The sequence below is a fragment of the Chrysoperla carnea genome, chromosome 1, assembly GCF_905475395.1.
Source record: "Chrysoperla carnea chromosome 1, inChrCarn1.1, whole genome shotgun sequence".
NCBI lineage: Eukaryota > Metazoa > Arthropoda > Insecta > Neuroptera > Chrysopidae > Chrysoperla > Chrysoperla carnea.
In genome coordinates this window covers 16,752,399-16,778,802 of record NC_058337.1, presented here as the reverse complement: position 1 = coordinate 16,778,802, position 26,404 = coordinate 16,752,399, and the positions used below count along the sequence as shown (strand labels likewise).

General features: G+C 29.1%; 1 protein-coding gene across 1 annotated transcript in view; it reads right to left on the bottom strand.

The window, feature by feature from the left end:
- Nucleotides 1-9,109: 9,109 nt before the first annotated feature.
- The window catches only part of LOC123290866, an 87,246-nt gene continuing 69,951 nt past the window's right edge, over nucleotides 9,110-26,404 (bottom strand). The window contains exons 13-17 of the mRNA XM_044871213.1: nucleotides 25,076-25,132; nucleotides 19,502-19,727; nucleotides 18,224-18,451; nucleotides 10,203-10,339; nucleotides 9,110-9,120 (exon numbers count right to left, since the gene is read on the bottom strand). Of these exons, the coding sequence (XP_044727148.1) occupies nucleotides 9,110-9,120; nucleotides 10,203-10,339; nucleotides 18,224-18,451; nucleotides 19,502-19,727; nucleotides 25,076-25,132 (659 nt within the window). The remainder of the gene's footprint in view (nucleotides 9,121-10,202; nucleotides 10,340-18,223; nucleotides 18,452-19,501; nucleotides 19,728-25,075; nucleotides 25,133-26,404) is intronic.

Genomic DNA, 26,404 nt, shown 5'->3' with positions numbered 1-26,404 from the left:
ATGTACGCTTAAATCTTTGAAACTACGCAACGGATTTTGATGCGGTTTTTTTAATAGATAGAGTGATTCAAGAGGAAGGTTTTTATGTATAATACATCCATATTATAGTAGAGTAACGGGTTGAAATAGGGGTTGAAAGAGATATGCTTCAAAAACTAAAAAAGTTGTGCATCGATTAAGCTCAAATATTGACACGATATACAATCAGCTTCAAAGATCTATTGTTTTCATCTACTTTTAACCTTCGGAGGGTAGAAAGGTGTAGCGAGAAAGTGGGAAGGAATTATCGAATATTTACAAATATACCTAAGTGGGGTATCAAATAAAAGAGCATGACGTGTACATTACAAAACTGTTATCCCACGCAAGGAAATGTGGAGGGAGGGGTGCAAGTGGGGATGTTGCCCAGCAAAGCGGGTAGTTCACAGCTAGTAGTTAATATATAAAAAAAAAAAAAACAAAAAAAAAAAAAAACAATGAAAAGAGTTGGTACAGGTAATGATGAAAGTGAAATTATTAAAACAATTTGGAGAAGAAGCACGTGTGTCTGTACGTACGTCCATAGACATTTTTTTGTCGTCGATATTGCGCGAACAAAAACTGATATCGACTTCGTTGAGGTATCTATCGAATAGTATTAACGGTAAGATGATCCGAAAAGAACTTCATAAAATTAGATCGAGTAGTGAGAAGTTATTCGTGTGGGTTTAAATTTCGTACCAGACTCTACCCACGACTTGTTTTAATGGGTTGAAAGATACATAATGTCCTGTTATGAAGGGGAGTAAAAATCCCCCGAAATGCTCCATGTCTAATAATATCTACCAAACTAATGCTCTAGATCGGAGCTTGATATGTTAACATCAAGTATGTTAATTTTACGCAACCATGGAATTGAAAAAAAAATGAGAAATAAGGTGTTTGACTTCCTACAATGTAGAAAAAATGTTTTAGAAAAAAATTATATGCACCGTAAGACAATATAAAGCTTGTAGTGTAATACTCTACTGTACCACTCAACGTTTGTTTGTTGGTTTGTTTGTTTGTTACAGCAATAAAGCTCATACGTCAGAATAACACATGAGCTATAAATTAAAAAAATATAAATACTAAAAACAAAAATTTTTTTAAATAAATTTAATCTGCCATTTACTATTTTAAATTTTTACACAAATCTTTAATTTATGGTTCAAAATGATGATCACACATGGAGCAGAGTTATGATCATCATTTTGAACCATAAATTAAACATTTCTATAAAAATTAAAAATACTAAATGTCACAATTCATGGTAACCTTTTACAATATACACAATGAATTATGACTACTTTACAATTTAAAAATTTGAAAATTGTGCATATCTTTTAGTTGCATAAAACAATCCCAATTCAAGTGTTATGGAACATTGATAAGTGAGATCAAAAGAGGTGGAGGCTATAAAGCGGTGGTTTTTACTTTTAAGCCCAGTGAAGCGGGCGGGTATCAAGCTAGTACAATATATAGTGTGCAAAAATTTCTTCAAAATTTTGTTAACCTTTCAGCACTAACGTCAATCATTCGATAATTTTTAGTCGCGTAATGAGAGATGTACCCACGCGTTCTGCTCATCAAATATAACGCGCGTTAAATATTCTTTTAAACGAATACGAATTTGAATAAGTGAATAATTTTAGAAGAAAAATCAAAATTATCATAATCATATTCATTAATTATACAGTAAATATTAGTTGAATTAATTCTTGGTAGTGTTGAGACCTTAGATCATATATTTTAAATAGATAAGCCCAGTAAATACCAAGTATATATATTTTGGCGTCACAGAGTAGATTAACAAACATGAAAATACAATATTCAAACAGCTGACGGAGAAACACCATTTTGGAGGCCTGGTATTCAATGCGCATGATCGAATAACCGGAATCAGCTGCTCCAATGATGTGTTTATATTTCAAATTCACATGTGCTTAAAATAAATAAATAAAATTTTATTTTGTTCAAACGAGTAATATTGTTAGATAATTGTGCGTTAATTCTATGATAAAAATTTTAAAAATGTTAAAATGGTAATTTGTTCAAAATATACTGTTTTAACTTTATTTAAAAGTGGTATAATCTTATTTGAAACACGCGCCAGGATATTATGTTGTATACTAAGACATGCGTATTATAACCAGGCCTCGGCATTTACTATCCTTGTCAATCTACTTTGAGACGTGGTTCTCACTCTGTTGACAATTCCAGTTGTGAATTTTCAAAGGTTGAGACGAATGTTGTATTTTGTACATTCGTGAATGTTAATTTCCAATTGTCACGAATGTGAATGCGAATTTTAACTTTCAAATGAAGCGCTGGCAAATTTTTATGTATTAACTTAATGCATATAATATTACAGCGAATAAGCTGGAAAAAAGTGTCGATAGTGGAAAAGCTGGGAACCAACACCGATTTTAATGAAACTTTTTGTAACGTGTTTGTATAACCTTATTTTTTTTGTAAATTACACCAAACTTGGTTCGAATTTGTTTTCTTGGAAATTCCTATAATACTTGTTTCATATTTTTTAGAGCATGATTTTGTAGAAGTCGGGGCTTCAGTTTTTGAACTTTATTTTTTTTTAATTATTTTGGGGTTAGTGTTAAACATAAAGAAAAATTTCATACATCATTCTATTAAATATATTTTATACTCGATTATATGGTAACATACGAAAATACATACACTTTTAATTTTTTACGATTATAATTTCGAAATTTAGTATAACAATATATATATTTGTGAAAAGTGCTAATTACGTCCTTTAATTTGATACCAAACACGCTATCATTAAATCGAAATTAGTTTTTCGATCATAACTTTATGTCTTTTAGAGAGCGCCATATTCAATTTAATGTGACGCCACATAGCCTATAACCATCGGGCAATCAAAATGCTTCTAACGATATCTCATTTGTAAAATTATAGTCAGTAGTTTAGAAGCTAGATGGGAACAGACGAACATACATACATATGTACCAAACACATAACCCTCACAATTGTATAATCGGGGTAAAAATACCTACTAAATGATAATTTTAAGCTAAAATAAGCTTTTTAAACAAAATTTTGGGCTACACATTCCCTACGCTGGGTCTCTATGGTATGACTAGGTTAAGTTGGTACAATGATCCTCGAGGTCCTATACCTCAGCAAGCTACAAAAAGTTTCATTAAAAGCGATGTTTCTCAACTTTTCCAAGCATTCGGGTTTAATAACCGTACTAAAATTCTTCATAAGCGTAAAATAGTCCATCGTATAAGTCCATTAAAAACAAACCGTATAAGCCCATTAAAAGCAAAATTCAGTTTTTGCTTACTATAGGTAATTGTATTTCTCCAACACATTTTGTTAAATTTAATATTACTGAAGTTTGGAATTATTTTGCGATTTGTGATACAAAGATGATGATTTTTTGTCAAAAACATTCGCAAGACATTCGCATCGATCATTGATTTCTTTGAACATTAAAATGACGATTTTATATAGAAAATAAATATACTCAAATAATAAATCATAAATAAAGTACATGAGCAAGCCCAAAAATGTCGGAGGTAATATTTTGTAGCTTATATCATTATATACAACAACTTATACAACCTTTCCGTTGCCTTCCGTGTTATATAATGATCTGAACTTTAAAGTTTATCTCGAGTGAGAGACGGTAAAGCGACTTTTTATGGTAAGTGAATTTTTATGGTAATAATATTATGGTAAAAAAATTCAGAATTTTCTGACATTGTGCCCATAGCAAGATAACGACCATCACGGAATCTCATCTGTTTAAAGCGTTGCAAGTGCGGTATCTCAGTGTAATTTTAATAGAATGTGGATTCGATTGAATTTTTATGCGTAGGTATACTTTGAGATTGTGTGTTCATATACATTTTTGTAAAACAACTTCATGGGTGGGTGGTATTGGTGCTCACCAATATAAACATTAGTATTGATTTACATAGAGCTACAAATACAATGTAAATAAATTTAAAATGTTTCAAAATGTAATTATTATTAAACTTGACATTACTATATTCAATTCTTTTTTTCACATAACAATAAGAACCTGTGGTAGATAAAGTGTATAGAGGCCAGATCAATAATTTGCTGTGTACGGTATATATTATTGGATGTTTCTATTTCTATCAGAAATTTTTTATTTTGCAAACATGATCGGTTGATAAATTTGATATTCGCACCGTGCGTGAGTTTTTTAGAGGTATATGAAATATACATAGTATAATAAGTTTTTATACTATGTATATGAAATATACATAGTATATTAAGTTTAGTCCCACATTTGTAACGCTTAAAAATATTGATGCTACGAAAAAAATTTTGGTTTAGGTGTTCATAGAATCACCTAATAAGTCCATTTCCGTATGTCCGTCTGTCTCTCGTCTGTCGTCTATTAATCTGTCATCACGATTACTCAAAAACGAAAAGAGATATCAAGATGAAATTTTTATAGCGTGCTTAAGACGTAAAAAGTGAAGACGAGTTCGTAAATGAGCAACATAGGTCAATTGGATCTTGGGTCCGTAGGACCCATCTTGTAAACGGTTAGAGATAGAACAAATGTTTAAATGTAAATGTTCCTTATAAAAAAATAAACAACTTTTGTTTGAAACAGTTTCTTGTAAACATCAGTGTTTACCCACGAGGGCGTTAATTAGGTGAAATTTTGATAGTATGTATTAATGTGGGAATATCAGTTATGTGTGTGTGGCTTTTTAAGAGTGGAAATCTTTCTTTATTAACGTGACGTCAAAAAACAAACGATTGCGTCATCAAAACTGTCTATACATGGTATTTTAACAATTAATTCAGTCAATTGTTTTTTTTTTCACTTTTAAAAGTCTTTCGATTATAACTGACGTTTCTCCATGATACAATGGCATAAATTATAAAGACAAAAAGCTTATAGAATTATTCTTAATGAAAGAGAATTGAAAAAATACACATATACCGGAAGTCGAACCAGGATTCTCTCTATAGGATTCATACCAATTACTTGAACCTTGGATTTTTTTCAATACTCTTTCAGTTAGATTGACTCGTTTCATTAAGATTGGCGTGTTATAAAGATTATAAAACTTTGTTTTTGATTAAAATTTTCATTTTACCCATATATTAACTGAAAAATAGAAATTTCAAAATTTTTTTTACCCCTCCCCTCCCTTTATTGCGCAAGAAAATGTTTCGATTTTCTATTTATCAGGATGAAAGCAATACTTTTCTGTGAGAAAGTTTATAATATATATTATAGTATATAAATAATATTTTGTGATAATAAGATATTTACATTCTCTTTTCAATCCACTTTCAGTATTGACATGTGTAAAAGTATACGTAGATAAGGCATTTCCTTATTTTAATGTAGATAGGTATAGGTTATATGGATGGATTTACATAAATTATTATGTTTCTGGGATAATGTACTGACTCAATGTAATAACGAACTTACAAAATGACTAGAGTTAACTTTTACGTTATGTACAAAAGGGATTTGTTTTATATTATTCCCTTGTTAGAAACGTTAATATTTTAAATCTCTCTGAATCCATTTTGACCAACCACCATGCTTTACACAAATCAAGGGTCCAATTGCTAAATATTTAATTTTTGCTGATGAAGTTTCTTAACGAAATGACAAATTTTCTATTTTAGGCCTTGTCTATTTGATTTTAAATTATTTTCTAGACACATTCTTATCCCGTCAGCACTCGTGTCAATTATCGTGTGATGAGAGATTGCTCACACGCTCTGCACATGCGTGAAATATTTCGCACGTTATATAATCTTTAACTTTGTAAATCATAACCTCTGTATAATTTTATATAAATTTATTTTTCTCCCCTTCTGGTGAAGTGTCAACGTTCGTCCCACTGTGCTAAATGAAATTGCCGCTTTCCCCCTTCGTCAACCTGAAAAGAAGTATACACGCCAGGGCAGCAAGTAAAAAATGTCTCAAATCTCATATTTGACACCCTCTACTATCTTTACATTTGCCCCTTAGATGTGTAACATATTTTTTAATGCACTAGCTAATTAAAAATATTTACGTGAATATTATTAATTGATGTTTGAGAGTGAAAAATTTAGAGCACAGAAATAATCAAAATAATTAAATTCATTGAACTATAATTTCACCATATTTCTATAAAAAGTTTTTTTAATTTACCAAGTACGACTAATATTAAACTAACGAAAGTAGCAAGAACAGGCTCGAAAATTTCCGATACTTATATTATTTACTCACACCTTTACTCTCGTGATGAGAGAAAGGACTTATTTAAAAAAAAAATGTAGATAGGCTGAGTACAAATTTGAAAATTCATAATTCGAAAATAGATAAAAATTACATAAAGATAGAACAAGTTTCAACCACATACACCATTTGAAAAATAAAAGTTATACAGGTTGGGTCATTTTAATATATTATGAATAATCGTTTTGTAGTAAACTAATCAAGAAATAATCAAACAAAAATAGTTGAGTTTGATGGGGGACATCATGTTCTAAAATGAGATTGAACGTAGTTCTATGGATTGCTTTAATAGCCAATTTAGGTTCTGAATGGTAAGAGATAGAATAACAATAAATTAAAAAGTTGATCTCCATAAAAAAAGCGAACAATTTTTGTTTAAAACTTTTTTTCGAATAACGTTAGCTTTCGGAGGAAATGAAACTTAAAATTATGTCATTATTATATTAAATTGGAAAAAAATACGCTTAATGTGTGACGCTAATTGTAGGTCAAAGTGAAGGTTCACTATTGCCCTTGACAACTTTTGGCAAAGGAATTTGTCCGTATTTACCTCATTTTCTTTCGATTAAATACAATAACGACATATTTTTAAGTCACATTTCTTCTGAAAGCTGACGAAAAAATGGTTTAGACGAAAAATGTTTTTTATGAGGATCAACTTTCTATTTAAAGTGTTATTCTATCTCTTACTTTTTGTGATCGTGGCTAAAAAAGAAATCTGACGAATTAGATCCGATCTAATGTCAGAACGTGATGTCCCCATCTAACTCTGCAACTTTTGTTGAAGTTATTTTCTGATTGGTTAGCTACAAAAAGAGGTTTTAACCATTATAGATTCAAATGACCCACCCTGTATATGTTTTAAATAAGCGTGATCAAAATACTCATAACACGCTCATAACACGAGTATTGCCAGATTATCATCACAGCCCTCAGATGTGCCAACGCATTCCTTCATAAACGGGTACAATTTATAACGATTCTATATATTTAAGAAAATTTACATTATTTTACAGATTCCGAAAAGAAACCAAAATATTTCGGAAAAATACAGTACAGGATTCCCACAAATGATTTTACAGGCTTATACTAGCTGAAAAAATATAAATTGCCCAGATCGAAAGACCATATTTTTAAATATTGTTTATGTTGTGTAGGTTTCCTTATAGCTCACCGGATGGCTGTGGAAAAAGAGTGCAGAAAAATGGCTAGTATTAAACAAAATCTTATTTTGCGTGTTGCAAAATAGTATTTTAGAAGTCTGAATGCAGTACTCCTGTAATTAATAACAATCAGCTTTCAATCCGCTACAAGAAGATCAAGTCCAAAATATTTAAATTTGAATTTTTATCCTTTTTACACTACACATTTAATTGTTATCATACTGCTCTATGACAATTTCAAGGAAACCTGTGAATGGCAATGGTAATCTTTAAAATTGTATACGATTTGTGTCCGATGAATTGGGGACGACGATAGATTAAAATATTATTAATATTTATTAATTAAAAATGTACATTTACTGAGTATATAAACGTAAACGTTTATAAACGTATACGTTTATATACTCAGTAAATGATATTTTTGAAACACCCAATAAATATTTTTTTTATATTTTTTGATACCTACACGCAAAAACTTACTTGAATACAAAATCGGGATAATAAAACCGTCGACTCTAATCATCTATATAATAATATTGTAATAATAAATATGAATTCCAATTCAATACTTTCTTACCGAGGAAGGAAAACTTTTTAATTTTCCATTTCCAACCAGCTCGTGGTTGAGTTGAATAACATAATATTTACTACTAGTATACATACATACGTATAGGTAGTACTACAGTTATTTTAAACAGATTATTTAACAAACTCTCAAAAAATGTAAGAAGTTGAGAATTGAATATTTGTGTTTGATGAGTACAATCCAATAGAAAAATTGCCATCTTTTACTTTTTACTGCATGAATTAATTGTAATATTAGTTAAAAAAAGACATTGTCATCTGTTAAGTGATCAATGTATTAAAATTTGAAGCCTTTTCTGTCCTAAAAAAAAAAAAAAAACCGTGCACTCGGTAGGAACCCTTTTCCTTTCACACCTTCGTACATTATTAATGTAGCACTTACCTTTTTATTTACAAGTTTCTTAAAAATTAATGGTAATAATTTTAGATGTCATATACTTGTTTAATTAATTAGAGAGAATTGAAAAAAATACACTCGAACGAGGACTCGAACCCGGACTTCTTGGATTCATGTCAAGCGCCTTACCAATTAGGCTCTTCGAATTCTAGACACAGAGTGCAATTTTTTCAACTCATTGAATTTTTACTTTGTTTATTTACTTATTTATTATTATTACTTTTTGTTTTTATTTACTTCTAATCATGTATACGATATTTTTTTTACATCATGGTCTCGCGATTATAATTGATGATTTTTAATATCATTCATATAGCGTAAACTAAATATTGACAAATATCTTGTCTAGTAATCTTAATTAAAGAGAATTGAAAAAAATACACTCGAACCAGGACTCGAACCCGGACTTCTTGGATCCATGTTAAGTTTAATTCTTGTTTAATTCATTAAGGAATTTAATTTTATAGCTGCTTTTACTTTTTACAGCATGAAATAATTGAAATATTAGTTTAAAATACATACTTCTAATTTAGTTGACAACCCTATATGTGCGTACCTTACCTACATTTGGTTTGATCAGAATATTTATTATGATATAACACAAAATTTTCTTGCACTTAATTTAAATTATCTCTATTATTTTTAACTTTTGAGAACTCACTTTCACAAATCATCTTTTTAAATGAAAAAACAAAAAATACAAATTGACAAATTATACAACTATTTTTGCATATTCTCAAAGTTCGTGGCAAGCTAAATCGCTTGAAAAAAATTTAGTTTCTTAAGTGATCTAACTGAAAATGGTCGGTTTTTTGTGTTAGTTCTTTTTGTTATAGTCTACGATTTTTTGTTACGGTATAATATCGAACTTTACCCATCTGATAGCCAGATGAGCCATATTTTTATGAAATTTTATTGATTTTTAACTGTTTATATGGTATGAACAGATCTACACCGATCTGTTAACCAGTTGAAAATGGTATCAGAAGAAAAATAATTTAATTTCGAAAATAACGGTATAATCTTTTCTGAAAAAAACCGTTCATGAAAAAAATCGATTAAAATTCATTTAATTAAAAATAGCCTTGAACACTTTCCGTTAGAAAAATTATAATAAATCAATAAAATTTCATAAAAAATATGTCTCAGACTATTGGATGAGTGAAGTTCGACCATATACCGTTTCTTGTACTAACTATTATACTTTTTTTGGTTTTACGTCTCCACCAGCAAACAAATCAGAACGAACACGTGCGATAAGCAACATAGTTCCAAAATAGGTTTTTATCATAATTTGTACATTCTTCACAGAAATCAAAAAGAGCGGCGCCATTGTTATTGAAAAAGGTAATTCAAGAACAATGAAGTAAAATTTTGAATTTTTATTATCCTCCAATAATATATGGTTTTAATGATTTTACCTATATATTGCACAATGGAAAATTTTTCATACTTCCAAAACCATGAGTCTCTAGCGAGAAAAGATCCAACATTTCTATATTTTGTCAACTATGCAGTTGAAAATTCTATTATTGGATTCTATCCATCAAACACTAGATAATATTTTTAGCATTATTGTTTTTTTTAGAGATGAAAATCTGAAGTGATTGTAGTATAGACTTTTGTTAAGAATTTATAGACATCGTAAATACATATTCAAATGAAAAATTATCATATTTTAAAAAGTTGCAAGAAAAAAAAATTTTGAATATATTTTTTACATGAATAAATATTTTAAATAAAACTTTAATCTCACTTACCTCAGATGATGTTAAATAACACAATCTTGAATCTGTACTTTCAATAGATGCCTGCTGCACAATTCCATACCGATTCGATTCACGGTCACTCATGTAATCTGAACGTATGCTGTCCTGTCGATCAAACATACCTCTGTAAAAAATAAAAATTCATTAAACTAGATTTTTATGAAAAAACCACAAAAATGTTATACATCAATCATGTTCAGAGATCATATCTAGCGAAATTTATATAGTAGCTTTCATGTAGTTTGAACATTTAAAAAATATTTTATGTACCAAGAGTCACAGCCAATTTTGATCTCGCCTTAGAATATACCAATAAAGCAGCCCATTCACAAACTTTAGACTTATCTGTATGTCACTAAATGGTCTCAAAAATCATTTGACTCGTTATTTTAAGCAATGTTCAAGTTACCCCAGAAGTTTTCAACAAATTATTCGATTACTTCGAAATATGCACAAATGTTTATCCATATATCCTAATCAATTGAAAAAGGTATTCTATAAATATTTGAATGGTGGCTGCAAAAGTTGTTTCTTATTACATAAAATAAATATCACTTTTGTACTAAAGCCTTATCCAAAAAACTTTTCATTAGAAAGACTTAAAAATTAGGTACATTAAGATTAATTGTTCAGTTTTGGTATCACGTGTCGTTTAGTTTCGGTTATAAACTGATTCTTAAAAACTTATTGGGTATATTGAATGTTAAAATTAAAAACAAAGAATTAAACCAAAGCAGTGGAATATACTTGTTCTTATTGACCTACTCAGATGGAATTTCCTCAGTTCTTTTCATTCTATCAAAACAATTAGAAATTCAAGTCTCGGAAACAATTTTGTTTGTTTTTAACATGCTTTTATTAGCTTCATACTTATGCTACTATGTAACGGAAAATTTTAACAAGATTTTGAACCCAATTGATTCATGTTGCGCATTTACGAAACTCTAACTTCACTTTTTACGTACTGAGTGCGCTATAAATATTTCAGCTTGATATCTCTTTTCGTTTTTGAGTTATCGTGTTGACAGACAGACGGACAGACCACCGGAAATGGACTAATTAGGTGTTTTTATGAAAACCTATATGTAAATTTTTTTCGTAGCATCAATATTTTTAAGCGTTACAAACTTGGGACTAAACTTAATATACTATGATATATATTACATATATACAGGGTATAAAAATATATACATTTACTTGCGCTCCCACCATATTTATACTGATTTTTTCATAAATAAATAAATAAAATTATAAAAACTATAACACAAAATAAATAATAGTTTAAAAAACACGTTTTTGTAAATAGCTGAACTTAAAAGTAGAAAATAATTTCTTTAAAATCAAAAAAATCTTTTTATCGAAAAAGATCGAAAGCAATTTACAATAATTGAAATTTAGCACCCAACGCTTTTGTACGATAAAATGGTTTTTTTGAAATTAAAGAAATTATTTTCTATCTTAATGTAATTTAATGTAGTGTTGCCATGGCAATGATCTTCTAAATCGGTTCAGTTTGGAAAAGGCTTTAAGAAAAAGGGTTATTTAAACGAGAGTATTCTTAAATATGTTTTAAGATAATGCAAGTTCTGGTACTTTAACCTAATTTATGCAGGGTATTTCAACAATTATTTCAGTACTGTTTCACATTTTTTCTATTTAAAATTATATATTTTAAATTTTTTGTACAGGCTCATAAACACCATAATTCGGCCTATGAATATTTCATAATTAAAAAATATTTAATACTCAATTTTGTAAACAGGTTCATTAAAAATGTACCAAAGAATGTTTTATAATATGAGAAACTGTATTTTGTTAATTATAAAAAAAAAAATCCTTAATTTGTACATGAAAAGTTAGCTGTGTGAATCATGCTACAAAAAATATTTCAAACCAAATTGTTTAATTTTTATGGAGAAAAGTTTATTTTTTGTTAACAGATACTTCTTAAGTTTTAATTTATATCCAGTCTAGTGAGTTTTGAGTGTAAAAAAGTTAGACAGATAAATATATTGAAAATACGATAATATCAAGCTTATAAATTTAAAAGTAAGTAATCTGAATCCCTCTCACATACCAACGCGAAAAAATGTATAAAAAAGAGTTTATAAAGTTTTAAAAAAAATATTGAATACCTAGTATAGAATGGAAATGAATGGTATGGACATGTTTTAATGGGTTAATACCACGCCGTTCTATTTTTAAACATAATACCTCACATGTATAAAATAAATAATGAATTCTCATTTCAAAACTTATCTTGGATCTAATCGTAAAATGCTTTCCATCAAATTTCATTATCTGGTAATTGAGTGGTAAATAAAAATGTCGCACCAATGAATGTGTTTTACTCGGAAGTTCTCAATAACACCCCCGACTTTGAAGGTTTTTAAAAACATGCTTCTTTTTTATATTATTTAAAATCAGAAACCTTGCAGACGGGAAATCTGAGGGAAGCGGGAAATTTTCCGACTGATGCATCAACGTTCAGCCTAAATCGCTAATGATAGGAGTTTTAAAATTTCGAAAGGATATTGAATTTATACTGTAGTGTCATTTAAAAAAGAATTATTCGAAATTCATCCCCTAAACGGGTAAAATAAAGGATGAAAGTTTTTAAATGTTTGAAAATGGATAAACCTTGTATTTTCATGTTTCTGTTCTGTTCTTTCCACAAAATTTTATGCAATAATTTTTTGCCTGTAATTATTTTATAGTCGAAATTTGTGTGTGTTTTTATATTGTATTTCTGAAAGTTATTTGTGTTACTTTTTTCAATAAATGCATGTATTTATAAATGACTTCATGTATTAATAATGTATTAACCATAATAAGTTGTATCAAACCTTGTGTAAAATTTATGAAAAGCAAGAAAGCGTTATTATTACTTATTAAGTTAGTTTTCTTCTTTTTGGACTGTTGCCTTTTAGCCTCTATTTCAAATAGTTAAAGTTACTACGACTATTTGTATGATAGAGAACCAAATTATATTTTCCAATGATCAGTTATACAATTTTTAAAATACGCCAATTTCGAATATTTTATATATATATATATATATATATATATATATATATATCTGCATTTTTTTAAAATAGTGACAATTAAAAGTTGACTATCTAACGGGATTGAATGAAATTGAAAAATACACATTTTTGAATGTGTGTAGTGCCACTAAATACATCTAATAGGGTATTCTACTATGTTTGAAAAAGTACTTCAAAATATTGATTTTCCTTATACAAAGCCACAACAAATTTTATTCTTGCCATAAAATAAAATAAAATTTTAAACCATTTTTATTCTGTCAAAAACGTTGTCATTCATTTTGGTGACGTAATATTAGTATTATCAACAGTCATCACTTCCAAACATTTCGAAGCAGTAATTCATTCACCCCATAGCGTACCAACTCGTACCATAATCAACTTCTATGTTGATTCTTGTTCTCTTTTTTTGCGTTTCTAATATGTATATTATTCAAAAACTGTGTGCTATTTGTTTCAAAAATTTATCGAAATCATTGCTTTTTTTACTACACATTAGGTAATATAATGAAAGCATTAATTTTTAAGTTTCATTTTATAAATGAAATTCACTGACGAAAGATCACTCAATTAATTAAAGAGACTAAAAATTAAGAAAGAAATAAAGCTGAAAATCAAATGAAAGCAGAGCAATAAAATCACCTAATTAGTCCATTTTCGGTTGTCCGTCCGTTCATCCGTTCGTCCGTCCGTCTGTCAACTCGATAATTCAAAAACGAAAAAAGATATCAAGCTGAAATTTATACAGCGTACTTAGGACGTTAAAAGTGAGGTCGAGTTCGTAAATGAGCAACATAGGTCAATTGGGTTTTGGGTCCGTAGGACCCATCTTGAAAACCGTTAGAGATGGACGAAAGTTTAAATGTAAAAAATGTTCCTTATAAAAACAAAACAACTTTTTTTCTTACATATTTTTTCGTAAACATCACCCGTGTAAACATGTTTACCCGTGAGGGCGCAAATTAGGCGTAAATTGTATAGTAAGTATTATATGGAAATATCATTTATATTAGTTATGTACGTGTGACATGTATATATGTTTAATGTGATAGAGTAATTAACCCCGACTATGCATGGAATTTCAACAATTAACTCAGTCAATTGTTTGTTTTCACTTGTTTTTGTTCAGCTGATGTTTGAATTTGGAAAAGTTTCTCATTGCCTTAAGTCATACAACCTATATATTGTTTAAATATTGGAATGTATATGAACTTAACGGGAGTTTCATATCATCTTACAGATCTTACTCAGTTTTATATCATTTATTTTTAAGTCATGGTAGATAAGAAACTATTTGCTTTCAAATTATGTTTTATTATTCATTAATGAATAATAGTAAAAATCCTTTGTACAACTTTGCTTATGTGAACTTCTACAAATATAACAAAGTTTTCAGGTATATAAATATTCTTCTGTTCTACAAATATATAAGATTCATCTCGTAAGGCGTGCTTTTATTTAAAATATTCACTCGTTTAGTAGAGACTACGCACGGTTTTATCAAAATAGGGTAAAAGCGTAACCATATTTCTAAGAAATGTTCAAATCCTACACCTATTTTAGTAATTATAAAGTATATAAGAAAAAACTAAAAAAAAAACTCTGCAGAACAATTTGTGTTATTTCTCAACAAATTTCTCCCAAAAATTAAGGTAGTACCAGCATGAAATCACTTTTCGACAGATTTGGCCGAATTTTTTTTCTCGGGTTTATAATAGCTTTATTTATGAATTCCTAAAATTTCATAATTTTTGACCGTTTAGATCGCGAGATATTTAAAGACAAAGTTCGCGATTTTGAGGTTCATGTTCCATTTAAAGCATGTAAAATGTCCGGTCTCTCCAACTATTTTTTATGTTATTATTATATATTGAAGAAAAAGTAGAAAAAAATGTTTATACAATACAATTCTAAAAAAAAAATTTAGAAATTAATTTTCACTTTCGAGATATTAATTTTGACGTAAATTGATCGAAATTGGGACGTTGGCATAATTATTTCCCATTTTAAACGGTCAAAATTTCTGAAACTTTGGGAATTAATAGTAAGCATTATTAAATTCTTAAATTTAATTTTTCGTTAAATTCTGTCGAAAAAAAAATTGTACCATTGCTTTAACATAGAAACTGCAAATACCATGCTGGAACATCGTTAAACTAATTCGATTGAACTAAATTATTTTTTTTTAATCAAAGAAATTCGTTATAAAAAAATTTAATTAATAAACATTTTTTTCAAGTTACAGACAAGCTTACAAAAAAAATTATTTAATGAAAATGATTTTATTGAACATTCAATACAAACAGAGGTAAATAAGTATATTTTAAAATTTTTTTTGAAATGTATTAATTAGACATGTATTCAGTTTTAAACCTGACAGAATTGATACAAACGGTAAAAATAGATGAACTAATTAATGAAAAACAAAGGTGTAACAATACAATTATCGGTATGCACAATATAATAATTAGTGTAGGCGACGAGTGGGTTTCGTATGCTTTTACTGGTCTTACCAAACAAGGAATGTATTTCGATGTATTTTAACCCGATGAATCCAAATTTTGCTCTTCGATCAGAGTGGGAGGGGGGATTGTTATAAATAAATTAATTGTTTATACGGTCATAGCTCCTAAACTATTAAAAATTTTACTCAACAATTCTGTCCCATTTTAGTCTACATGACAAAACAAATATATATTTTGCTTTGATCGTCTTGATACGACCAATAAAACCGGAGATATGGTTAAAAGTGTAAACAAAAATTATATTGCATAAGGTTGACGTGCAGCACTTGGTTAGAAACGTCCGTAGATTGGCCAATAAATAACATTTTTGCACTTTAGTGGCACTCAGTTTAAGGGTATGAGTTTTATGGAATAGCAACGAAGCTTGCACGATTGTAAGTATTAAGTTTTATCAATTTTCAAGCAATTTTTTCAAATATTTCTATTGTTAAGAAAAATTTTCAATACTTTAAGAGCTATGGTCTTATAAACAAATAATTTGTCTATAACAATTTTTTCCTCACTCTGAACGATGAGCAACTGGAAAGGATTCAGCGAGTTAAAATACATCGAAATACACTCCTTGTTCGGTGGGGTCAGTTAATGCACACAAAACCTACTCAGCGCCTACACTACATAATATGATATGATATTTTTATTTGATCATTATACAGTGTATTCATTTCAAAATTCAACCCTTAATAACACTGGACCTGATGTGATAATTGTTTTGAGTGAAAACACGTCGATGTAGATATTGAGGGAGAAGTTCAAAAATATTACTACCTAGAAAACCTAGAAAATTTTAGGTTTCATCTCCTCGTCTCTAACCACCACCACTTCAAATAGCACCCACTACCTTGTGGTACATCATTTAAAGAGCATCAAAGAAATAAAACCGATCGATTGGTTCTTAAGAATGACTACACAGAATATGGAAGGTATGAAATCAATTATTATTATTATTACTAGCAAAACATTGTGGATTGGAATTTTGCTAGAGAAAAATACTTTTTGTTTTCGAACTATTCACTATGCCAGTGATTATCAAACGGTAGATCGATTATCACTGTCTACTCAAGTGACCTTCAGATTAGGTATTCACCTGGCTTCGATCACCAAAAGACACTGGTTTTTTTTATTAACACAGGTTGGTTGATAAGTCCCCGGTCTGACACATATATGGCGTCGCTAGTATTAAATGCATATTATTTTTATATAGTACCAACCTTCAAATGATTCGTGTCAAAATTTGACGTCTGTAAGTCAATTAGTTTGTGAGATAGAGCGTCTTTTGTGAAGCAACTTGTGTTATTGTGAAAAAAATGGAAAAAATGGAATTTCGTGTTTTGATAAAATACTGTTTTCTGAAGGGAAAAAATACAGAGTCCGGAAACTCATTATCAAGCCAAGTTTTTGCTTCCACTGTATTTTTTCCCTTCAGAAAACAGTATTTTATCAAAACACGAAATTCCTTTTTTTCCATTTTTTTCACAATAACACAAGTTGCTTCACAAAAGACGCTCTATCTCACAAACTAATTGACTTACAGACGTCAAATTTTGACACGAATCATTTGAAGGTTGGTACTATATAAAAATAATATGCATTTAATACTAGCGACGCCATATATGTGTCAGACCGGGGACTTATCAGCCAACCTATTATGCTTTTCTACATATTTCTTTACATGATTAAAATTTGAAATATCATCCTTGAAATTATAGGTTTTACAGTAAAATAACTTATTATTCAAAGATGTAAACAAGCGATTTAAAGATATGGGAATAATTTCATGACTAGCAACATGGCTGATTTTGTAATTTGTTTTTGAGTGGTGGAATTTTTGAACGCCAAAAGATTCTAAAACTGGAAAATACAAGTTTGCAAATGAGCTACTGTTCGAAATTGTCTGTTTTATAATATTTTTCTTTAATCCTTTTGATGCATATATTGAGCATATTTCAACGTATTCCGAGAAATTGTGAGATCAGAGATCAAGGATTAAAGCATTAGAAAATTCAATTATAAATATCATCTTCTTAGTGATCCTTTATTTTGATTTTTTCAACTTAATGTAACACCTACAATTCCATTTCAATAGTATTTTCCGTCATTTTCGATTATAAGGTCAATAAGGACCATTTTCTTAAGGTAATATTTTCTTTGATGTATCTGATTTTCGAAAAAATGCCTCAATTTAAATATGTTATTTTTTATATAAGAATCAGATCATCTAATTTTAAGAATGCCTTATCGTTTGGGATATGAATTAACAATTAGAAAACCCTAAGATTAGATCAAATCTAATGATTAAAGAATGGGCAGCTCCTCTTTTCACATAATTAGATCAGTTGTTGATATCTTTTTTTGAATAGGTGGGAATAATAAATAATTATACTCTTATATACTATACGAGGGCGAAATTTAAAAAAAAAAATATAAAAAAAAACAAACCTCTGTTCAAATGAATCAGCACGATTACTTTTATAACCACTGTCATTTAAACTACCCTCATGACGTAATGACGGTAACGAATCCCATGGCGATCGTTTATGCGAACCCGATCCAGGTGTTATTAAACCAGTACCAGAATTGGAACCAAATGTAGAACTACCAGACCGCCATCCATCTGAATGACGAAACCATTGTGCACGTGCTGATTCACCAATACATGAAGCGCACCTAAAACAAATAAAATATTCTACAATCTTCTTTATAAACGACAGCTACACACCCGGCTTCTAATAATCAATTTGGTAGCGGAGTGTTTAACACTTAACAACGGAGGATTTTGAAAGTGTCGTTATGTTAATGGATATTTATAACTTCTCAGTAGTCTTATGAATTATAGTTGACCTTTGTAATAGGTCATCTCAGTTCGTTCACTTGTGGTGAATAAGTTCGCTCGAATAGTTCGTTAGCTCTTTTGGAAATTAGAGAAAAACTTGGGTACTATTATATCTTGAGAATAGAAAATTTTTTAGGTTTCACGGAGCTAGTATACTAAACTAATTTAAAAAAATAAGTTTATAAGAAGATCTAAGGGACTAGGAGAGAATTCATTGTTGAAGTAGTTTGTATAGATCTCTTAATAACTGGGGCGATAATTTTTGAAATTGCCTAATAAACCTCGTTTATACATGAAAAGTAGATCTCTAGTACATTTAAAGTACGTTTTCGCAAGGTTACCAAGTGCAAAATATAATTAAAAATTTTAGGCAAAAAATTTAAATAACAGAAAATATTTCCCGCGAAATGTTCTTACTAAAATTTTTTTATATATATACACATTGAGTTACCTTTTTAAAAACTACTGGTGAACGGAAAAACGGAAGTTCATTTCAATAGAGCTTTGTCCTAAAAATTGGTAACTGTTTTTATGTTTTTTACAGTATTCAAACTTGTTCAAAATTATTTCGAAGCAACTTTTTTGCAATATCGAAAAGAAATCGATAAATAATAAGGAAATATTCATTGAGGACGTTCCCAAAAATCCCATTTTCTTAATATTATCTTTAAATAATGTATATGCATTCTCATTAATGCCTTTTATAAGCAGATAAATTTTTTAAAATACCTATTTAGAGGGGAGAAAATGCGGAATTACCTAAACGAAAAAGTGGAATGTGTAATAGGTACATAGATTAGGAATTTTGCAAATTATTTAACTCTACATGTGAACTATTGCCTTATTGTGTTCAAAAATCTAATAAAAAAATAATTCCTACATACTTAGAATTATGATCGCTCATATATCCGCGATCACGATCAATATCACGTTCTCGAATTCGTTCCCTTTCTCGAATTAATTCGTTTCGATCGCTATAATATCCATCTCTATCTCTTTCACGTTCTCGTTCACGTTGTGCTGCAGTACTTCCAGGTCGTTCAATACTAGCTAATCGATGTGGAAGAGGTAATGTTGATGATTTGTTAATTGACGCACTTGAACCAGGCCCTAAAACATTTTTATTTTATATATATGCTTAAATATTTTTAAAATTCGATTCATCGTTACTCTTTTATATTACTAGAAGAAATGAATGCATATGCCATGAGTTCTTCCACGTATTTTCTACCTTTTGCATTTACTTCAGCTTTAGACCAATAACAAGCTTTGGGGAACATACTTCTTTCAGTAGTTACAGGGGTTTATTGCATGCCTCTTTATCTTCATGAATTATAAACAAAATGGCCTGCAATTCGTTTCTCAAATGTCATAGAGATCGCTGATTACGAATCTGATGAGAATTAATAAAAATACCAACCACAAAAGGGTTTGTTTGAATAAACAATGCAAATTGCAACCATCATGATTTTATTTATTCTGGCAGGTATTGAATATGTAAATCGACATTTTAAACAACTTGTTGAAGTTAAAACTTCTTTAGGTGCCTCGAGCACTTTTTCAGGTGAACGAAAATCATGGAACTCGCGTCATCGTCACGCGTAACGCTCCATACATATCACATTGAAAAGAACGGCTCTCACACGATCACTGAAGTTAAGCGACATTGAGCACATTAAGATCTAGGATGACCACTCGAAAACACTGTGTGTTGTTGCTTTTCTTTATTATTTATAATAAGTTTTTACATACACGTTAATAGTTTCAATTTACAAATTATTCAATTTTAATTATTTATTCTATAATTAATTAAAATTAAAAAAAAAAAAAAAAAAAAAAAAAAAAAAAAAAAAAAACACAGTTATTTCAGAGTTTTAAGGTTTGACTTCCATCCACAGATCCCATGAATGACAACCTTTTTATTTCACTGCTGACATCTCATTCGTAATAAGCAATTCTGAATTCTGAAGACTCTGTTAAAGATCAATTTACAACTACCCAGTTTGTAATTCAGAGAGATAAAAAATAGGGATGCAATGAGAGCCTGTAGTTATAAAAAAAAATGTGAATGCCCCGAATTTGAACTTCTTATTGGTCCAAAACTGAAGTAAATGTAAAAGGTTCCATCCAGTTTCATACAATTAGACAGATCTTAGATATTAACGCATTCGTTTCCTCTAATGTATAAAAATACAAGCAATAAAAACAAAGCATTCAACAAAATTAAAAATTTAATGCGAAGAATAGTGCAAAAGAAGTAATTTTTACAAGTATAACTAATCAGAAATACGAATAATTCATATCTTTGAGTAATGCGGTATGTCTTCCTTCTAATGATATATCCACGTAATCTAAAATATTAACGAAAAACTGTTAATTTCTCACTTCGATAAATAGTAGACGGGGACGTCACCATTCAGTAAACCAAGAAGTGAGCAGGATGTTGGCGAGATAAAATGTACAATTGTAAAATGTAGAATATAAAAATTAAAAAAATCAAATTCATTGGATTCACGAGAATCGCGAGTGATGTGAACGAAAACCGGACAGACTTATGATTTTGCCTCTTTGGCCCCTCTTCTTAGCAACGTTTAAGATTACAGATAACAATATAAAATCATAATCAGAACTTGCATTGACGCAGTTTAAGAAAGGGACAATGTAAGAAAGCAATATGATTTTATAGTTTATGATTAGTTTTATAATAAATAAAGATGAATAAATTTTAAACCTGCTGGAACGTCCACCTTTTATATATTATAAATGACTGATACCGTATATCAATAGATGGCACTTTAAAAGATGTTACAAAAATCGGCTAATAAAGGAAAATCAAAGAAACTTCACGCATTTTGCTAAAACATCATGGAATGTGTTTCATTAGTAACAAATATCATTAGTAACAAATGAATTAGTAATAATTTTTTTTTTTTTTTTTTTTGTAAACAAAAAATTTTTAATTCAATGAAATAATCAATGTTAAAGTTCACTTAAAAAATTAGTAATTGGGAAAACTGTTACACATGTATAACGTATACGTAATTCAAGTTGCCTATTTATGAATCAACTTTAAAATTACCCGTTTCATTATATTAACAATTTATTTTGCGCCATTAACACATGTGCTACTAAATAATATTTGACACTTAAAAACACATTTCTTGAGGTTTTATCAAAATACGAACGGTTTCTTTCATTTTTCTTTATTTTTAGCATCTCTTACTGTACTAGTATATAGTTATTGAAATAAATACCACGATACTTGAAATTCCGGCTTGGATTATATATATTATAATATTAAGGATGTTGTATTAGAACCCAAAGATAGGCTCATTTATTTTGACGTCACTGCTCTATATCCCAGTGTTCCAATCGAAATGACTTGAAAATTGGCTCATGGAAAGTGGTAAATCTACTTGAAAATTGGCTCATGGAAAGTGGTGTCAACAGCGAAATTATATGAATATTTGTCGTTGACATGACTTTGTATGAGACAAACTCTTTTTGTTTTCAAAGGGGCCTATTACAAACTGACCCAAGGTGCCTCTATGGGCAACCTACTAGCACCGTTTCTGGCTAATTTATTCATGAGCCATTTAGAAATTAAACTAAAGGAAGGATAATAATTTCAATAACTATGTCTTAACTCGAAGTCAACAAAAATTCATCCTTATATGTACTAGTATATATTATCATTACCTACTAATTATTTACGAAAGATTATTGATACATAATAATAGTAATGATATGATAGGATAAAACGATAGAAATTTAAGAGGAATTTTGTTTCATTTTTAAAGTGAAACTTTTTATGGGACACTAGCGTTTTGTCATGAGAGTTAACTCGTCGAGCTAACAAAACTGTTAAACTCCTTGTCTCTTTCTTATTACCATTTACTCTAGCAGAGTGAGAGAGGCGGAAAAAATTATATATACATATATATCAATATATGTTCTGTATATGAGTCAAGCAGTATTGATGTTATTTATTTATATAAAATTTAGGACTAGTTTAGACTTGTACAATCTTACGTACGTAGAAGAGCAAGTAAGTCTCAGTTCATCAGAGAAAGTCGTTGTAACTAGTGTTGCTTTATTTATGGAAATATTTTTTTTTGTAATTGTAATTTAAAATTATTTTTTGATAAATGAAAATGAATGGACAAAAAACTTCAATTTCAGTCGTTCATCTATAGTTCTTTTCTTAATGTAGAATGTTTATGTATATGTAATATATATATATATATATATATATATATATATATATATATATATATATATATATATATATATGTATATGTCTATTAAATTATTTCATATTAAAAATTTTTTAATATTGTTTTTATTCTCAGTTATTGTCAATGAAGATACAAAAAATGTATGCGTCAGTCCAAAACTAACAGCGTCAAAAGTGAAACTTTTTATGTAATTCAAAAACTGTCAATGAGTGTACAAAAAAATACATTGCAGCAAAGAAAAATTGACTGGAAATTATAATAAAAATGATTTATAATAAAAATCAAGAAAAATCTACAGACTATCCCGAATTAATTACTACGGAAGTTTCACTTGTACGTATATGTATATAGTTTTATGTATATGTAAATAATAGTACGTACGAGTGAAACTTCCGTAGTAATTAATTCGGGATAGTCTGTAGATTTTTCTTGATTTTTATTATAAATCATTTTTATTATAATTTCCAGTCAATTTTTCTTTGCTGCAATGTATTTTTTTGTACACTCATTGACAGTTTTTGAATTACATAAAAAGTTTCACTTTTGACGCTGTTAGTTTTGGACTGACGCATACATTTTTTTTTTTTTCATTAATAGTATTAACTGTTATTGTTTATATTATCGTAAGATATGTAAACAAACCTAAGTAAATAATAGCCATTAAGGACTAAATGGCGTAAATGTTGGTAGTAAAACTAGCTGCGTCGCTCGAGTAGATAAAGCAACTCCAATTAATTACTAATTAATTAGTTCATTTAGTAAAATAACTTTATTACTTTATTTGAATTCATGAGAGGGAAATCGTATATTTTTGCTATGAAAACATAATAAAATACACAATTTTGTTCATAAAATTACCAATAATCAGCTACAAATTCAGCTAAAAAATTACAAAACAGAGTACCATCTAATGCAAATAAATAATAAAGATATAGCTGATGATGAAAATTAATAGCATCGAAGCAGTCGGAATATGTAAGTTCCATTTCGAACTTATAATTTAGTTATGGCAACCCCATTTTACTTCAATGATAGTGAAATTTAGTCTCATAATAGTTTCAAAAAACATGTGAATTCAATCTCATTTAAAATATGTAAGATTGAAAATTTTAAATGTAAACAAAGGCGTTGTAAAAAAATGCCTTACACAAAGCCGTTTATAAAACAGAAATACTACTAAAAGAAACACTACAACTAATTTATTTATCATTGATAGTACGCAACAAAACTTGCATATATTGCTTCATTTTTTAGTTATAAAATTTTTTCAAAAGTCTCATAAAATCTCTTGTCTGCATAGTAAGTTATTCAAAGGACAAAAATAGCAGTTTTTCGCGAGTATCTCGGTTTCTATTGGTCTAATATTATTCACAAATGTTATAAAATAGTGAAGAATACAATTAGTAACAAATTTTATTTAGAACATTTTCTCATGCGCTCAACCTTTTTTGAGATATAGGGCGGTGAGCGCCATAATTGTAGCTGGCTCACAGACTGGTCTATACAAATTCCCAGTGACTGCTAGCAATGCTGGAAAGTTGCGGTTTTTGGCATTCAGCGCGGAATCGCTTGAAACCTCCGGATAAAATTTTAAAAAAAACTCCAATTTTTAAGTGAAACCTCCCGGAAAATCGAAAAAACACCCCCAAAATTACGTTTTTCTCTTCTATAAATGAAATATTAGATTTTCATCAATTGATCCGAAATCAAGTCAAACTAACAGAACGCGCTAAAAAATTTCATCACCACATCTCAACACCCGGAAAATCGAATTTTTCTGTTTTCACGGAAGGAGTTGGGAAAACCTTGTTTTCCAATTTTCCCCACAATTTTTAAGCAATTTCGCTTCAAATGATGAAAACTGAAATCTTTCTAGCATCTCTAGCGTCTCTTAGAATTTGTTTAGAAAATGGTTGAGCGCAAATTTTATTTTTTATAATTCTAACAGATTATAAAAAATAAACGGTGAGAAATTAACAGATTTTAACATCATATTGGAGCAATAGAAACCAAGATAATAGCGAAAAAAATGATTTTTTTTTAAACCGTTGAACTCGAATAACGGCGCAGACACTTATTGAGAGTACAAATTCTATAGGTGACAAACTTACATATCATAAAAGTAAATCGCAGGGATATTTTTTATGGCCAGTTTTACATAACGAGATGGAACTATCATATATCCGATACAGATGGTTTTTTTTTATGTATATTACTTACGGCGCCTTGTAGGATAAGGACTTCGTTGATTTGATCCAGGAAGACTTTCAGCAAATTCTAAAAATACATTTGTTAGATAACTGTGCTACTTGTGATGGAAAAAAATATGGTTTTTATATTTTTTGGTGGCAGAAACAAGTTTGGTGCATTTAAAAAAATTATTTGTGAAATTGAAGTTTGGAAAGATAATTCAGTGATTCAGATAACAATGTTTGAGTGAAAATGTCGTAAAAAGTGATATTGATGGTATCATTCCATAAATTACATCCAACAGGAAATTTTGAATAATTTGTGGGGTGAATAAAAAATTGTGTGGTATGTAGGAAATTTGATTTGATTATTAGAACGATGGCATTTAGATTTTACTGAAATTACTCAAAAACTGAAATTCATGACATACAATTCAGTACAATAACACCATAAATATATGAAAATTTAAAAAATAAAAATTGACATCCTGGGAAATAGAGATGACAAGTACTTTTATTTTGACCTTTTATATGCCAAATTATGCCAAACTTTAAAAAGAGATATATAAACTAACGAAATTACACGAATAGTTCCGAAAATTTCCGAAGTTAATATTTTGAAATTCTCACAGTTATTGAAGGACCCGAAAAGGTGGCACTATATTGGTATAAGGCTGCTAAGGCTGCTACAAATTTTTGATTAGTGTATAACATTTTTTAGTTGGAGAGAAACTTTAATTTTTCAAGAAACCTTTTAACATTCATTACCGGAAAAAAAATTTATAAAGAAAAGCGGTTTTCCAGATAAGAGTAGTTAAAGCTACAATTGAATTTCAAGCATTGCGATAATAATACCCTTTTTTCTATCGATTTGAAATTCGGATATGTTATAGGTGTTCATATTCTACTTGGTCTATTATAATCCTGATTATTATTATAATCCTGTTAATTTTCCCAACTTTCACTGTTCATACGGAGGTACTTTTTCTTATTCCTCTATACCTGGGTGTGAACAATGAAAATTGGGAAAATTAACAGAATTTTTGAAAAATAAAAGTATCCAAAGCAGATAGAATATGAATACCTACCATATATCACATTTTCAAATCGATAGAGTGAAGTGTATAACCGCAGGGCTTGAAATTTGATTGTAGTTTTAATCTGGAATCCAGTTTTCTTCATAAATGTTTTTCTACCAATAATTAAAAGGATTCATAAAAAAATTATAAAGTCTCATGCCAATCAAAAATTTCTACATGACAGCCTTGACGTGACTTTTGACTTCGATACCTAGTTTCTACAGATTTTCAGAAAACGGATTTATAAAATTAAACTGCTTTTTCAAACTGTGAAATTGGGT